The following is an 18609-nucleotide window of genomic DNA, read 5'->3' on the forward strand; positions in this document are numbered from 1 at the left end:
GAAAATATTTTAGAGTCTGCTTTCTAATTTTCACTCAAAATCTCTGCCAGATAAATTAATAACCTTCATGTTAAGAGAATGAAATCTCCATTTCTTAAATCCCCACTAGGCCTGAGCAAGATAATTTGATTTCTTTTTTTAAGATTTTATTTATTTATTTTTAGAGAGGTGAAGGGAGGGGGAAAGAAAGGGAAACATGAACTTGTGATTGCCTCTCATGCGCCCCCTACTGGGGACTTGGCTTGCAACCCAAGTATGTGCTATAGATTGAGAATCCAATTGGCAGCCCTTTGCTTCTCAGGCTGGCACTCAATCCACTGAGCCACACCAGCCAGGGCTATTTATGCTTTATTTTTACTCATCCACAAAATAAGAATAATGGTCTTCACCCACTTACCTTTCAGGATTATCTCTGGGCTGATGGGAATAATTTCATTGTAAAGAAAAGGTACTATTAGAGGTGTGGGCTTTCTTTTATCCTAGTACTACTGCTTGTAGTAACACATACCTGGAGTAGAAAAAAGGAATCGTTCTTGTTAACAAATATATCAAATTACCTGCTCTGCCCAACTACATATTTCACATAAAGGCCAAACTGGAGTGTGTGAAGCAAGAGCTGGAGGGGAAATTCATGCAATTGGAATGTGAATTCTTCATAGGGTCTTTGGCAGAACTACCAGGGAGTGCTGTAATGGGAAGTACCAGTGTCAGAGTTCCAACCAAAGATGGAATCTGCCTTCCATAAGCAGAAACTCTGGCTACTGAGAATTCCACTCTCGTTTGGCCAACACTGAGGATTCTGAGCTTGGTTCAAGAAATTGAACCAAGACACAGGCCATGTGCCAAAGGAGCATCACTACTTTCCAAGGAGCCCTTAGATCTAGGGGCATGGAGCAGGGGGCCTGGAGCCACACTGACAGGGAGTGGGGTGAGTTGTGCTGTAATGCCAGGCAGGCACACACCTGGGTTCTGGATTCTGGATACCATGTCATGGTAATGAGGACTTGGGCTAGCCCTTAACCTTGACTTCTTATCTGTAAATAAAAGTGGGTGGTATTAAATTTGTATTTTCCTATTGAAGAGGTTCAGGGAGATCTAGAGGCAAATCTCAGTTTTCAAAGTGACTAATAAAAACCCTGCCTTTAGAGTATGGCAACACAGACTAAAGGAAGCACACTTTTCTCACTTTGGACTTGGAATGATTTAAACTCATCATGGTTACACTCATTAACTCATGCTAATCAAAAGCTTATATTAGCAGCTATATAGATCTTTACAGATCTTTGATAATATGGAAAATATTTGTTAGCAAATATATTTTGTGAAATTCATTCAAAGTAAAGGTCATGGGAGAAGAGTGACATAAGTATATAAAAGTATATGATAGAATGTTTGGGTTCCAAAAGATGCTCTTGATCTTAGTGTTTGCAATGAAACTAACCAGTTGGGCAACAGAACTATACTTATTTTCTAGTTCCCTCTGGTGTTCAAGGGGAGGCCCCACCAAGAGTGTGGTATTCCAAGAAGTAGAAGCACCTTTTGTGTTTCCATTTTGTGTGTATTCTTTTCATTGCTGTTGGTGATCAACATACTGTTATTGGCCTAGAACGACATCATTGTCATTGTTTTCTCTATGAAGTGACCGTGAAAGAGGAAAATCACAACCTGTTTCAAATGAAACCAAGCTAATGATAAGTTGTTGTACTGAGCAATACAATTGTAACAATAATACTAATCCCTGGTCCAGGAGCTCAATTGATTAGAACACAATCCCAAAATGCCAAATTGGTGGGCCGTATTCCTAGTCAGGGCAATACAAGAATCAACCAATGAATTCACCAGTGAATTCATAAATGAGTGGAATAACACATCAATACTCTCACTTTCTCTTCCTCCTCCATCTAAAATCAATAAATAAAAGAATTACACATGATCTTAGGCAAAAGGCCGAGAAGAGATAATGAATTAAAAAATGTAAAAAAGAATAATGATAAGCAGGACCCAGGATTTATGACGACAGTTCATATTCCTAGGAGGGCATGGGAGGACAGAGAAAAAGCTGCCATATTGGAGAGGGGGGAGAACGGAAGCAGAAGGAGACAATCCATGTTTTGACTTAATAATGATCAAACTCAATAATGTTCCTTTAGTACAATGATTGGACTAACATACTCATGGCTTGCGCTCCTTTAAGTGACACAGGGAGTTTATCGCCCTTGCATGTCTAGGTTCTGAACTCCAGAGAAATTCTTTTCAACAATAGCATGGCAAGTTGCATTTCCATCTTGAAATCTGAAGGACATAGGTATGCATGAATCACTTCTAAAGTATTGGGAGGCCGGCCAAACCCCAAATTCACTTGTGTTAGTTTGGGGTTTGTTTATAGCCAACTATGCATGTCTGTCGCACCCATCTCCTCTAGGGCTAAACAAACCAAGAGCTGCTCTTGTGCTTGGGACACTTCTGCCACTTTCACCCCTCAGACGGGCCTAAGCCCAGGGGTAGCTTTTCCCTCTGTCCTGTAGAGTCTTTCTAGAAGAATGTCAGAAGTCCTTGGTCCTTAATTATTCCTATTTTTCTTAAAACAAGCACAAGTCATTTATTTCTCCAGGCATCATCTTTCCTCATGAAGACACAAGAGCCCATCTTGCCTTTAAAATACAAGTGTTTTAATGTTTAAAAGCACCTGCTTTTAATGCTTAAAAGCACCATACATTTCTTCGTTAAAACTTAAGAGAGGCATCTCTCCCTGCCCCCAAGCAAAGTATCATTATTCTCATTATATCTCTGATATCTAGGATTGTGGCTGGTAGGTAATCTCAGGATGTTTGTTTTGGATACATAATCTTTAGAGAGAGAACTTTACTAGCACATATTAACTTTACATAGTTAGCTTTTATTTGACCATCTTTAAAGCTGCTCTCGGTGGGCAAACACACTTATCGCACCTTGGCATCACAAAGTTAGCTTTTGAAATGCAAAGACTATGTGAGTCAGTGATATCACACATTTTCTGACTATGGAATGTAATAAAACATATCAAAGAAAAATATGGTCATTTACAAGATAGTAAATTTGTATGTCATGCTGCTAATTGTTGCTTTTGGAGCAAAATAAAAGTTCTTGAGGAAGATGCTTTGATTTGAATCCACAGGTGGATGGTTTTGCTGCTGACAATTCTGATATCAGGACACTCAGTAAAATGGTCTGATATTGTGGAAAAGTTACGGGCTAGGTACAGAATAGTTTCTTTAATTTAGGCTTTGCTTTCACATTTGCATATTAATAAAATAATTTTGGAATCTTAGCTCTTTGTTGAATATTTTCCTTCAAATAATCTTGTATCTGGAAGGACTTTATAAAAAATATATAAATCTATCTTTTTTGTTTTCTCACGGTCTTCTTTTGTCAAGTTAGATAGGACCATACTACCTCAGGCAGGACTAGTCCAGATAGTCCTGGGTATTCATTCAGTTGATTTATTCAAGTATAAAAGTTCCTATATGGCAAAGCAATGCAGTTTCATTATTGGAAAAGTTAAAAATATACATACAAGCAAAAAGAAAATAAACAAAATTTTCTTTTCTCCATCCCATGTATCCACTGTTGACCATCCTATTGGCTAACTTTCAAAATCTCCATGAGTCTGCTTTCACACACACACACTCTCTCTCTCTCTGTGCTTGTGCATGCATGCACTCATACACATATGCACATATACTTTTTATATTTAATATAGACAAGGCCTGTCCAGAATGTATCTAGCTATGTAATATGAAAAATAGAGGCATTTATTGAAGAAGACATGGTAACATTATGTTTAAGTTTTTGAGGAACTGAATTATTTCTCAAAGTGTCTGCATTATGTTCATTTCTGCCAGCAATGTATAAGTGTTCCCATTCCTCCACATCCCCACCAACACTTATTATCTTTTAGATTATAGTCACCCTAAAATCAGTGTGAAGTAACATCTCATTGTGGTGTTGATTTGCATTTTCCTAATGACTAATGATGTTGACCATCTTTCTATGTGCTTATTGGCCACTTTTATATCTCCTCTGAAGAAATGTCTATTAAAATTCCTTGTCCATCATTTAATTATTTTTTATGATTGAGTTAAATCTGGATTTGAGTCTCTTATCAGTATATGATTTGAAAATATTTTCTTTGGGTCATCTTTTCATTTTATTTTTATGGTGTTCTTTGAAGCATAAAAGTTTTCAAATTTAATGAGGTTCAATTTATTTTTTTCTTTTGTATGCCTTTGATTTCATATGTAAGAAAGCACTGCCTATATCAATGACAGAAAGATTTACTGCTATGTTTTTAACTAACACTTTCATAGTGTTAGTGGTTACATTTAGATCTTTAATACACTGTGAGTTAATTTTTATATATGGTATGAAGTAGGCATCCAGCTTGATTCTTTTGCATGTGGATAGCCAGTTGTTCCAGCACCATTTCCTGGCAATATTCAAAGTGGTCAAAATGAAGTGACCATTTATGTAAGGGGTTATTTATGAACTTCCAAAACTATTTCAGTGAACTGTATGTTTATTCTTATGCCAGTACCATACTGTCTTGATTACTGTAGGGTTGTATTAAGTTTTGAAATCAGAAAGTGTGAATCTTCCAATTTTGTTCTTTTTATGTTAGGATTGTTTTGGCTATTCTGGGTCCTCTGCAGTTGCACATAAATTTTAGAATCAGCTTATCAATTTCTGGAAAAAAATTTCATAAGAATTGTATTGGATATGTAGGTTGCTTTGGGGAATATTGCCATCTAAACTATTATCTCCCAATCCATGAATATAGCATGTCTTTCCACTTGTTTTAATCTTCCTTTAATTACTTTAAAAAATGTTTTATCGTTTTCACTGTACAAGTCTTGCACTTGTTTTGTTAAATTTATTCCTAAGAATTTTGTCCTTTTTTATTCTATTGTAAATGGAATTACTCTTAATTTCACTTTTTGGATTATTTATTGCTAGTTTTTAGAAATGCAATTAATTTTTGTACATATATGACTTTATATCCTTTTTATGTTAAAATATTGTGAACATCTTAGGGAAGTATGTAATTTCTATGTAGACTCATATGATGTTATAGAAGTATATACTTCTATGAGATCACTTTAATGACTTTATAATATTTCTCTATGTCAATATGCCACAATTTATATTTAATTACCTCTTATTATTGGACATTTATATTCTTTTAAACTTAAAAAAGTTATAAATAGCTCTGATAACTACTTGCCATTAAATCTTTGCAAACTCCCTGAATTATTTCCTGTATGATATGTAAATCTCTGAAGTGGAATTGTTAGGGCAAAACAGATGTGCATTGCAGTCATTTGGTAAGCACTGCGAAAATTGCCTTCCTGAGAGGTTACAAGGTTTTCACTTCTACCGAGGGTGTGATACTTGATTCACTGACTTCTCTTCAACTTTAGTTTTTATTTAAAAACATCTTTGGTAGTTTGAAAGGTGAAAGATGAGTCTCATTGGTGCTTTGCTTGCATTTCAATTTCCAGAAAGGTTGAATATTTTTTCTTGTGTTTATTATCTTAAAACTTATTTTCTGTGAATTGTGTTAGGTTTTTGAGCCATGAGTGTTCAGCTTTTCCTAATTGTTTTGCAAAAGCAGATTATATATTAAAGTCATTAATCCTATGCCTTTTAATGCTATAAGTTACCTCCTCTGTCATCTATTTTCCATTTTTTTGTTTAGTTAAGGTGCTTTTTTATTTAAACACTTTTATCTCTTAGGCCGTCAATATATCAGTGTTATGGCTTCCCCTTTTGGTGTTTTGCTCCATGCTTCAAACCTCCAGTCCTGTTCCCTGGGGGGCACTTCTGCTCATACCGCCCACAGCTATGACACCCTCCTCGCATTTCTTCGAAGAATGCCTGCCTGCGGGGGCTGTGTTTCTGTGAGGTGTCCCTGCCCTGCGTTGGAGACCACGCCTCAGCCCCTATGGGAGTATCCTGTACCCTGAGGTCACCTTGACAGCTGGAGTATTTCACTCTAACATCTCCCAGTTTATCTGTACACTTCAGCAGATTGAGCATCTAAAAGGATTTTCTCCAGAGCTCCTGTCCAGTTTGACGAACTACAACTTCCACTATTGGCTGTCTCTTAAATGTGTTCCTTCTGCTACTCACAATTCCCTGTGAGCTCCTTTGCTCCCAGACTCGGTGCATGGCTGCAGTGCCACAGGTGCACGGTGTTTAAGAATTGACAGGACTTGTCTTCGGTCAGTTGAGGCTTGTCTGGGAAATAGCAATGTTTTTAAGTTCTTCAGGCAGTGGCCCTTTCTCTGTTGTCTCATTCAAACTCATCGCAAGCCTCCTTCTCCCTTGTCAGAGGTTCGGAGCTGGCTTTTCTTGCTGGCCTGAGGCCGTGAGTACCTAGAAAGGAGAAATACCTGATTTTGTTTTGCCGTGGGAAGTTGGGGCTGTCCAGGGCCCCGGCTTGAGCCAACGGGGTGGGAGCCCGGGAACGCCTTTCGCCTTCCCCGCCCGCGAAGTTTGCAGCGCTCAGAGCGCTTGCAGAGACGCCGTCTGCTGGCCCGAGGCTGGGCGCTGTCAGTTCCTGATCCGGCGGTGCCCGTTCCCGCCGCTGCAGATTCCACAGGAGACAAGCTGTCCCCGCGCCGCGGGCTCCAGGGCTGCGCTCGCGAGTCCACGGAAGGACTGTGCTGTCTGGCCCGCGGAGCCTTTCCCCCCCGCAGCCCCTCCGCGGGCAGCCGAGAGGGAGGGCCGTGCGCAGCGGGATGGCAGCGGCCGCGCGGGCTCCGGGCTGGGTACGGCGGCCAGCCCCGCAGCTGCTCCTCCTTCTGCCCGCTGTGTGCGCGGCCGCTCGGGGACTCTCGGCCGCGGCCGGGCTCAGCCTGCACCCACCCTACTTTAACCTGGCCGAGGCGGCGAGGATTTGGGCCACCGCCACCTGCGGGGAGCCAGAGCCCGGAGGCACACGGCTCCGGCCCGAACTCTACTGCAAGTTGGTAGGGGGGCCCACCGCCCCGGGCGGAGGCCACACTATCCAGGTGAAGTCCGGGGAGACGGTGAGGGGCGGCGGGGAACCGGGGACGGGCTCCCTCTCCGCGCGGTCAGCCACAAGGGGCAAAGGAATTGGCCCCTTTCCCCGCCGGTGCTAGTGAACCCTGGCGACCGGGAAGGGCTCCCTCAACTCCCGCGCGGGCTGGCGACCCCGGGGGGTGCGCGCGGGGTCCCTCGAGTGATCCTTTGGGAGCGCTGCCAACGCGCTGCCGGAGGCGGGGATGGGTAAAGCGCGCCAGGTGGATGAAGGCCGAGGTCAGGTGTGGGCGAGCCGAGGAGAAAGTCCCAGGCTGCGCTCGAGGGATGCAGCGAACTGCTGTCCAGATCCGACTCCGTTCGTCAGCCAGGCTCGGCGTGAGTTCCCCTGGCCTTCACTGGCGTCCCTCTTTCAAGGCACTTCATCTCACCTACTTCCTTCCGAGAAGCTGGTGGCAGTTAGCTTGCACGGTGTATTTTAAGAGGGAACTTTTAGGTTTTATCAGTAGTATCACTCCGATGTCAATGAGAAGATGTACTTCACTCCCTGCCTGAAATGTCACCACCGAGAGTCATTGGACCAAATAAGACTTGAAATAGATAGATTGGGTGCTCAGAGTCCAAAGAGGCGCTCACCGCTAACGCCAGGTGTAAATGATGGAGATTGTGGTGCTTAATGAGCCTGTTAATGACGGTGTGCCAGGTCTTTACACAAGATCCTAACGACAGCGCTGGGAACTGGATCAGGTGAGCAGGTTAAGAAACGTGCCTACATCCTAAAGCGGGGCAGCTGGATTTGAACCTAGTCCTAATTCCTAAAGGCGCTTTACACTAAGCCGTAATTGCTCTCTTCAGCTGCTCGGAATTATTGCTGAGAAATAGGAAAGTGTTGCCGGAAGAGGGAGTAGTTTTGGAGCTTGGCTCCAAAAGTGAAAGATAATCATTGAGGGTGTTAGAAACTCTTTTGACTCTGCACTTGTATAAATGACAAATTGTTGAAACATGCAATGCTGATGCATGTTGATTTATTTATAAATAAATTAATATATTTTATTAATATATTGTGTGTACTTTAAACATACAAATATAGAAATGTAAAAGGAAAATAACGATGAAAGTACTTTTCATTTTATTTATTAAAAGACCAAAATAATTTTGCTTTCTCTGAATATATTACCTGTGATTGCGTATAACTATAAATATACAAATATACAAAAGTAATAATGTCGGTAATTATTTTTGATGTGTTTAGTTTAGCACTTATGAAACAATTCAAAGTGGTTTTATATTAAAACTAGAATTTAGTGATTGTCACAGCTGAAAAGATATCTCAAAAAATATGTAGATTCAAATGGAAGAATTGCCTTGACTGAGCTCCAGAATCAACTACATAGTTTATGAAGTTCTGGTGTAGAATGAAAATGTGAAACCTCTTGTTAAAAAATTAAGACTTTCAAGATGGTGATAGAGCATTAAATTAAGTGAGGGGATATTCTAAGAGTGGGACCCTGTGTGACTGCACAGATCTCATGCTATCTGACTTCACTAAATCATGGTACTCATATTTTTGCCCCATCCTTCAATTATTCTAAAATCTTTTAAAGTAGAAACTTGGCAAGTAAATGTTTGCTTTTCAAGTGGCATTCAGTACTTCCTGGTAGGAAGGTGTTGTATTTTAATGTTTCAAACAATAGATTCAAAACACACTGCAAATCCTCTTTTGGAAAATATTAGAATGTTATACAATTCTGTTTCCATGTTTTAAAAAAATGTGCAACTATGAGAACCTTTAGAGTAATACTTCCATATTTTTAGCAATAGAAGATGAAACATTTCCAAACATATATTTTTCAAAACTGCTCTTTCCAAAGCATACATTTTTTAAAGAACAGTATTTACTTTTTTATGCATTGTTAAAGCAACTTTGATTTTTGACAGAACAGAGCAAGTGCCTCCATTGTTTTGTAAATATCTGTCAGGTAGTATATTACTGGCAGCCATTTGTCATCCCAGAAAAGTCAGCAAATTTAGAATTTTTGTGAAACAAGCATCATCTTTAAATTTAAAAGGTCTTTAAGTAATTTACCATGAGATAACCAGCCTGTGTAGTCAAAAGACTTTCTTAGTCACTCCCCATTTCAATACAAGATCATAACCATTCTATTCAGAAGAATAGAATCCCCATGTATACTTAACTGGGCACATGTAAGCTTTGAGCATCGTGGCCAGATGATAGTGTGGTGAAACCCCTCCTCTTCCCTTGGACAGACATTCAGGACCATTGGTGACTTGTGATCAGCTGAGACTTGTGGACTGAGTGAAGATCCCAAAGCAATCTGTATATTAAATATTAGTAAGATTAAATTTCTTATTTTTAAGTAAGATAAGTGTAAAGAGAACTCAATATTCACTTCTTGCACCCTCTGGATTACCTGGCACACCCAACTTTGGAGAGAACTGTTTTAATTATGGGGACAGTAGAGGCAAGGAGAAGGGAGAAATTGAAGAAAACTTCAACCAACTCCTCTCCTCCAGATCTGCCTAGGAATGGGCTATCCCTTTTCCCCCAACTGGTATTTTTATTGTGTTCATAGTTTGATACTATTGTTTTTGGAGATCCAGAAAAGTCATGTTTCCTGTTATTGATTGAATTTCCAGAATAGGTAATTAAAACTGGGTTCAAAGTCCTAGATAGAGTAGGAAGTGACTGTTTCTAGGCCAGGGTGTATCTTGTAGAAAAAAAGTGCCATCAGGAATTAAGTTTTGTGCTTCTCTGAAAATGAGAGATGAACAAGAGCTCTGCTGAATAGTGCTTTTTGCTTTCAGAGATGAGGGCAGGGGAAAAGGCGCCAATTGTTGGTGTGAGTGGTTCTCGTGTAATGAAAAATGTGTCAGAGACCAGAAGGGGAAGCCCAGTTCCAGAGGCCAGACTATTAGACACTGTGATAGCCAGTTTTGGCAGCTGCTTATACAGACCTGCCTTTCAGAGAAGTGAGGGGTGGTGGGTGATGGGTGGGAGAAGGGAAGAACAATTATGATTATTCAGTTGGCTGTGCCTGAGTGATGGTAGTCTTGCATCTGCTCAAGATGGGAAATGAAGAAGAGTTAACTAAAATAATTGTATTTCTTTGAACTTCCTAAGAATAAGTCTTTGGGGCCAGTTAGGCTTGAGAATTTCAGGTCAGAAAGATTTTGCAAAAAATATAAAAAATGAATAAAATCATATCTTACAATAAAACCTCAGTTTATGGTCCGTACTCTGTAACAATGTTGATACTTAAAAGGTAGCATGTGTCAACTGGCAGGCTATTTTAAAAGTCTGAACATAGTTTGTTGTGTGAAAAATATTCTCTGGTGTTCCCCTGGACTTAATATTCATGAAATGAGATTATATATACCTATTACTGCTCAGACATTAAGTTTTTGGCATTCGAGAGCTCTCTCATTTGGGGATCCTGTCTGTCTGGTTTACATCTGTTCCAGCCAACATGGAGGCATAGATAGATATACTTTGCCTCCTCAAACAACCACAAGAAGTACAAGAACAAATTTAAAAACAAAAAAATAACCAGAACTGCCAGAAAATTGAACTACATGGAAATCTGACAACCAAGTAATTAAAGAAGTAACATTCATCCAGGCTGGTAGGAGGAACAGAGACGGGCAGATGGGCTGGAGAGGACTGGCAGCAAGGTGGTCGCCAGAAGACTGGGTGGTCCCACATTTGTGTGTTGATAAACCAGGAGGAACAACTGGGGAGCAAGACAGACCACACAACCCAGGGTTCCAGCATGGGGAAATAAGGGCTCAAAACCTCTGACTGAAAAAACCTGTGGGAGTTGAGGCAGCAGGAGAAACTCCTAGCCTCACAGGAGAGACCCACAGGGTCCTAGACGGCACACAAATTCACCCACCTGGGAATCAGCACCAGAAAAGCCCGAATTTGCTTGTAGGTAGAGGGGGAAGTGACTAAAAGCCAGCTGAGAGATGAGCAAGAGGCATTGCTCCCTCTCGGACCCCTCCTCCACATACAGTGCCATAACCCAGAGAAGTAGGTTTCCCTGACCTGGTGAATACCTAAGGCACTGCCCCTTACTATGTAACAGGAGCACTAAGACAAAAAAAAGTGTGGCCCAAATGAAAGAACAGATCAAAGCTCCAGAAAAATTATAACTAAGTGGCGAAGAGATAGCCAACCTATCAGATACACAGTTCAAAAACACTGGTAATCAAGATCCTCACAGAAATGGTTGAGTATGGTCACAAAATAGAGAAAGAAGTGAAGGCTACACAAAGTGAAATAAAGGAAAATATACAGGGAACCAACAGTGAAGGAAGGAAACCAGGACTCAAATCAACAGTTTGGACCAGAAGGAAGAAATAAAAGTTAAACCAGAGTAGAATGAAGACACAAGAATTCCAAAAAATGAGGAAAGGCTTACAAACCTCCCAGACAACTTTAAACATTCCAACATCTGAAGCATAGGGGTGCCAGAAAGAGAAGAGTAAAAGCAAGAAATTAAAATCTTATTTGAACAAATAATGGGGAAAAACTAATGGGAAAAACTTCCCCAAACTGGCAAAGGAAATAGACTTCCAGGAAGTCCAGGAAGCTCAGAGAGTCCCAAAGAAGTGGGACCCAAGGAAACACACAGCAAGGCACATCATAATTACATTACTCAAGATTAAACAGAAGGAGAGAATCTTAAAAGCATTAAGAGACAAGGAGACGGTTTTACCTACCAAGGAGTTCCCATAAGACCATCAGCTGATTTCTCAAAAGAACCCTTGCAGATAAGAAGGGGCTGGAAAGAAGTATTCCACATCATGAAAGGCAAGGACCTACATCTAGGATTACTCTATCCAGCAAAGCTATAATTTAGAATGGAGGGGCAGACAAAGTGCTTCCCAGATAAGGTCAAGTTAAAGGAGTTCATCATCACTAAGCCCTTGTTATATGAAACATTAAAGAGACTTATCTAAGAAAAAGAAGATAAAAAATATGAACAGTAAAATGATAACAAACTCAACTATCCACAACTAAACCTACAAAAACAAAAACAAACTAAGCAAACAACTAGAACAGGAACAGATTCACAGAAATGGAGATTACATGGAGGGTTATCAGCAGAGAGGGGGATGGGGGAAGAATGGGGGAAAAGGTATAGGAAATAAGAAGCATAAATTGTAGGTATAAAATAGACAGAGGAGGTTAAGAATAGAATGGGAAATGGAGAAGCTGAAGGACTCATATGTTTGACCCATGGACATGAACTAAGGTGGGAAAATGCTGGTGGCAGTGGGGTTCAGGGCAGAGGGGAGCAATGGGAAAAAATGGGAGAACTGTAACAGCATAATCAATAAAATATATTTTAAAAAATACCAAAAAAAAAAGTTGGTAGAACGAAGGTACAGTTTAAGGCTGTAAATAAGTGGAGGGCTGTGTCTAAAATATAATCTATTGTTTTGTTTTGCTTGTCACAAACACTATACTCACAAGGAATGAAATGCACATATCTACCAAATTAATGGTCTTGATTTTGTACATTGACAGTTCAACACATCTTTTACATGTTCCTTAATTACCCTTTGCTATGTGCATAGGAACGTGTATCTAACCTGAACGATACTGATGGAGAAGCACACACACATGAGTTATGGCTTAGAGTGAGAGTGCAGTCTCCCTTGCTTGTTTGTGTGACTTGGACTAATCGCCATAAACAGGAAACTCAGCTTCATTACGATTCTGTTTATAGAACTATCGTGAAAGAGAACCACTTGTTAACTTCAACATGGGCCTTTTCCTTTGTGAAAGTGATGTGAAAATCTTGGATATGGATTGGGAAATCTAAGACTTTTACTGTGTCCACTGATGCATGTGTAGTAATGGTTAATGATGAGTTATGTTGCGACTTCAAGCCAATGACTTATAGTCATCAATTTAAGGATGAATAAGGGATTCTTTGTTAAAAAGAATTTTCCTAATAGTTGTTCTGTGTTTGTGGCATTAGCCAAGGATTAGCAATGAATGTTTATGTACAAATCATTTGAGGTAGACAGACATAAATGTTCTCCTTTGAAAAGCCAAATTCACCCAGCATCTCTGCACTTTGTTCCTCAACCAATCACAGGCTACTAGAGATGAAGGCCTTTCAGGGTTGCTGGTGAACAGCTGGAACTGGGAATGTTCATTCCTTGAAGTACAGGATTCTATTGGGTTGGCCAAAAAGTCTGTTTAGATTTTTCTGTAAAATAGAAGACACATTTTTCATTTTCACCAATAACTTAATTGATTTGGATATTTTGAGTATATTGGCAATCTCCTGTGTGGTATAATGCTAATTGTTCTCCATTAATGTCTTGATTTCATGGCTATCAACTTCAGCTGGTCTACCTGACTGTGAAGCATTGTCCAACGAGAAATCTCCAGCATGAAACTTTTCAAACCTCTTTTGACACATTCGATCAGTCACAATACCATCTCCATATACTGCACAAATCTATTTTGTGTGTGTTTTGGGTGCATTTTTAACTTTCTTGAAATAATAAAGTACAATATGCTGAAAATGTCACTTTCTTTCATCTTCAATTTTAAAATGACTATACAAAAATTTACCAATTTTGATCAGTTTTTTTAAAATGCATGCTGATATGGCAGCTGTCACAATACAATCTAACAAAATTGTTTCCAATGAAGTTAAAGACAACTAAGTGCTACTAGAGCCATTTTACAGAAAAAGAACACACAAAAAATCATATTTTTTGGCCAACCCAATACTTCATGTTCTGAATTACCTGTGACATTGAGTACAGATTATTTAATCTGCGAAAAAGAAATATACAGTCATAGGGAAAGGAGAGGACAAAATATTATTAATTTCAGCCCTTTGCTTATAAAAACTGGTACCTAAATTATTACAGAAAGATAGCTGTGTGTTTTGCATCTTTAGGGTACCTATGAATGTGAAAAACTACATGTTTTCTTCACATCTTTTTATTTTACCAAAACTAGATTAAAGCACGTGAACCATTTTAAATAGCTTTACTGAGGCATAATTTAAATACCAAAACATGCATCTACTGTAAGTGTAAATTCAATAAATTTCACTAAATTTATAGAGTGCAGTTAACACTAGAATCTCATTTTAGCATGTTATCTTTGGCCCCAAAAGTTCTCTTGTGCCTGTGCAATCAGTCTCTGGATATATCTTCACTGGGCTGATTTCTGTCTCTAAAGATTTGCCACTTCTGGAAATTTATATAAATGGAACGATGCAACATATATGGTATTTTGTGTCTGATTTCTCTCACTTAGCATAATTTTGAAGTTCATATTGTTGCATGAGTTGGTAGCTTCTTTCTTTTTATTGTAGAAAATAGTATTCCATTATATGGCTTTACCTCATTTTCTTTACCCATTCACTAGTTGATGGACATCTGCACTGTTTCTAGGTTTTGGCTATTATATGCAATGCTGCTATGAACAATCCCAAACAAATCTTTGTGTGGACATAGGTTTTCAGTTTTCTGGGGTTGATTCCTACTATAAGTCAAATTGCTAGATCATACAGTAAGTTTATGTTTAAGTTTTTGAGAAACTGTCATTACTCAAAGTAGGGTATTGACATCTCCAACTATCATTGTAGATTTGTTTCTTCCTTCAGTTCTCTCAAATTCTTCTCCCCATATACTTGAGGCTCCTTTGTTTGGTGCAGCTATATTTAAATTACTCTATCTTCTTGATGAATTGGGTCTTTTGTCAATGTGTAATGTCCATCTTTATCTCTTGTAACAATTTCGATTCTAAAGTCTGAACTGCATATACCCTTTCTGATCCTCTGTTTTGTCTGACACTAGTATAGCCACCCCAGCTCTCCTTTGGTTCCTGTTTGCTTGGAAAATTGTTTCTTATCCTTTCACTTTCAACTTATTTATGTTTTTGGACCTAAAGTGAATCTCTTACAGACAACATATATTTGGATCATTTTTAAAAGTCCATTCTTCCAACCTCTGCCTTTTAATTGGTAAGTTTAATCCATTTATACTTAAAGTGATTATTGATAAAGAAGGGCTTACTTCTGTCATTTTGATATTTGTTTTCTCTGTCTTATATTATTTTGGTCCCTCAATTCCTCTATTACTATCTTCCTTTCTACTTATTTTTTTCTTCTAATGTGTCATTTTGGTCTCCTTTTCTATATATCTTTAGTTATTTTCTTAGTGGTTACACTGCCGATTACAATTACCATCCTAAATGTAGTATAATTACTGTTCTATGCATTTGTCTTTTAAATCATGTAGAAAAATACAATAATGCTGGCTTTTATATTTATCTAAATGGTTAGCCCTGCTAGTGTTTTTTATTTCCCTGCATGGCTTTAGTTACTGTTTAGTGTCCCTTAATTCTAATTTGAAGGACTGCCCTTAGCATTTCTTATAAATCAGGTCTACCAGCAACAAACTTCTGCAGCTTTTGTTTCCTTGGGGATGTTCTGATTTCTCCTTTACTTTTGAAGGATAATTTTACCACTTGTAGAATTCTTTTTTAAAAAATTTCAATTATAGTTTATATCAGTATTATTTTGTATTCATTTCAGGTATACAGCATAGTGGTTAGACAATCATATGCTTTACAGTGTTTCCCCTGATATTTTCATGAGCAACCTGGACCATACATAGTTATTACAACATTATTGAATATATTCTCTATGCTGTGCTTTATATCCCTGTGACTATTTTGTAATTACCTAGTTGTACTTCTTAATCCCTTCAGTTTTTTTACCCAGTGCCCTAGCCCTCCTTCCCTCTACCAACCATTGATCTGTTCTTTGTATATAGAGTCTGTTTCAATTTTGTTTGTTTAGTTTGTTCTTTAGAATCCACATGTAAGTGGAATCATTTGGTATTGTCTTTCTCTGACTGACTGACTTTACTTAGCATAATACCCTCTAGGCCCTTCCATAGTGTTGCAAATGGTTAAGATTTCATTCTTACCACTTACAGAATTCTTGACTGATTTTTTTTTTTTTTTTACTTTGAGCACTTTAAATTTCATCTGTTGCCCTGGCCAGCGTGGCTCAGTTGATTGGAGTGTGTCCTGTAACTGAAGGGTTGCTGGTTTGATTCCCCCTCAGGGCATATACCTAGGTTGTGGGTTCAATCCCCTGTCTGGGTGTGGGTGCATGCAACCCCCTGGTCTAGATGTGCATGATTCTCGATCCTGGTACCAATCCCTAGTATGGATGCATATGGGAGGCAACCAATCGATGCTTCTCTGTTGCATCAATATCTTTCTCTCTCCCTTCCTGTCTCTAAAAGCAATGGACAAAATGCCCACAGGTAAGGGTTAAAATAAATAAATAAATACATACATAAATGCCATCTTACTGCCTCTGGCTTTCATGGTTCCAATGATAGGCTGTTAATCTCATTGAGGAACCAGTGTGTGTAATGAATTGCTTCTGTCTTGCTGTTACAAGATTTTCTTTTCGTCTTTTCCCAGTTTGATTGTAAGGTGTTTTAGTGTAGATCTCTTTGAGTTTACCCATCTTGGAATTTGATGAATCTCTTGGATGTGTAAATTCATGCCCTTCATCAAATTTGGAAAGTTTCAACCATTATTTCCTCAAATACCCTGTTCTCTCTTTCTCTGTCTTCTCTCCTGCTGCTGCTCTTGTAATGTATATGTTGGTCCACTTTATTTTCTCCCACAGGTCCTGTGGGCTTTGTTTATTTTTCTTCATTCTTTGTTTCTTCTCGTCCTCAAGCAGACTAATTTCAATGGACTTATTTTCAAGTTCACTGATTATAGGTTGTTGTAGGTTTTTTAACAGATTTGAGAGTTCTGAAAAATTTTATTCTGACAATTTTTGCCAGATTAATTTTTGCATCATTGTGAGGACAGATCTTTGAAGCTCCCTCCCCTGCCACTTTTGATGATACTTTCACTTTTTTTTTAAGTGCTTCCTTACTTTCTGGTTCCACAAGATGTTCCAGGGTCATTTTTATTTGCTTTGCTCTGGCCTTGGAACCAACTATTTTTCTAAGGAGCCCTGTTTTGTTTTTTTTATTGACTGTGGTATAACAAAGATCTGGGTATGAGCTGTGCTCATTCGTTACTGGCACGTCATTATAGACCCTGCCAGTGGACAGAGCTAGGAAGTGTTTGTATATCTACTAATTCCTGTGTGTGCACATATCCACATTAGAAATGCAGTTGATTTTTGAATATTGATTTTGTATTCTATGACCTTGCTATAATTTTTTTTGTAAATTCTTTATAATTTTTTACATACAGCATTACATGTGCTTAATTTTCTTCCATTTTGTAGGTCTTTATTTTTTTTTAACTCATTCACTTATTCACAAACATTTATTAAGTGGCTCTCACATGCCAGGCACCATGCTAGATGACCCAAATATAACCTTTCTGGACATGACTCATTTATTTGTAGCTTAATTTTCCTTAAAGGCTAGGGAAACTCTAATGAGGGAAACTATATTATCACCACATTGTCCATATTATCAAACCATTCTCACTTAGAGGTGGAGAACTCTGGCTCTGAAATTCTGTAGACATGAGTTTGAATTCTAACTCTACCAGGTCTCTGACCTTGGAAAATTGCATAATCTCCATGTCCTCATATATAAAACAGGATTAATAATAATGTCTATCTCACAGGTTGAATGGGAGGATAAAAATCGTATAGTATATTTCTTGGTACACAGTGCCCAATGAATGAGTTTTTTCACAGAGTGAAAAAATTCTTAGGTATGACTTCTAAAGTGGTAAGCTACAAAAATGATTTGTCACAATTGTTATTTAAAATTTTTGAGTAAAAATTACTTTAATGATGAAATGTACATTATATACTGAACATATTTGGCATGTTAAATAATCCATAAACATAAAGACTTCCATAGCTTTCTATAAAATAGCAATGTTAAATTGTTTTGATACTATTTAATAACTAGTTTAGATATTATTTATGTAGGGACACATTTCTTATCAGCTAAAGTAACATTTTTTGAAGGGACATATTAACTTTTTAAGGTTAATTTGGGTGGTAATATACATTCTTCCAGATCATAAATTTATTTCTGGTTGAGATTTAGATTTTCATGAAACCTATATTAACTCTTGCTTGACATTCTGGAATCATTTGCCTAGTGAGGAAAGGATTTATTACATGGTACCTCACTGATCTCAGTCAATGGAACGGCTTCTGATTGTGCTGTGTACATGGGTTCTTGGCCAAGTGGCAAGTGGAGGCTGAAATCCAGCCTGGGCAAGGCTGTATCTGCTCAGAGGCAGGGAACCTTTTCCTGCCTCACAAAATAGAGCTGTTTGTATGAGCCAGCAGGGCTTTATTAGACGCCTCATGCCAACAGGGTGGAACCTGCCCTGGGGAAAGCCAACTCATTGAGTCCCATGTGTCTTGCCAGTTTCTCAATATCATGAGTGTATTGTTTTCTCTCAGTGGTTTTCTCATTCTAGATGCTCAGAAAACAGATGTGGAATAATAAATGAATATTAGTTAGAGAGAAATATGGGTTTAAATTAGATTA

General features: G+C 38.6%; 1 protein-coding gene across 1 annotated transcript in view; it reads left to right on the plus strand.

Annotated features, from left to right (window-relative positions):
* Positions 1 to 6576: 6576 nt before the first annotated feature.
* LAMA3 (laminin subunit alpha 3) overlaps positions 6577 to 18609 on the plus strand; it is a 248937-nt gene continuing 236904 nt past the window's right edge. Inside the window, exon 1 of the mRNA XM_045849829.1 lies at positions 6577 to 7052. Coding sequence (XP_045705785.1) covers positions 6780 to 7052 — 273 coding nt within the window. The 5' untranslated portion in view covers positions 6577 to 6779. The remainder of the gene's footprint in view (positions 7053 to 18609) is intronic.

This window comes from Phyllostomus hastatus, unplaced genomic scaffold (genome assembly GCF_019186645.2).
Source record: "Phyllostomus hastatus isolate PE091 unplaced genomic scaffold, TTU_PhHast_1.1 phas_contig_80, whole genome shotgun sequence".
In the NCBI taxonomy this organism is placed as follows: Eukaryota; Metazoa; Chordata; class Mammalia; order Chiroptera; family Phyllostomidae; genus Phyllostomus; species Phyllostomus hastatus.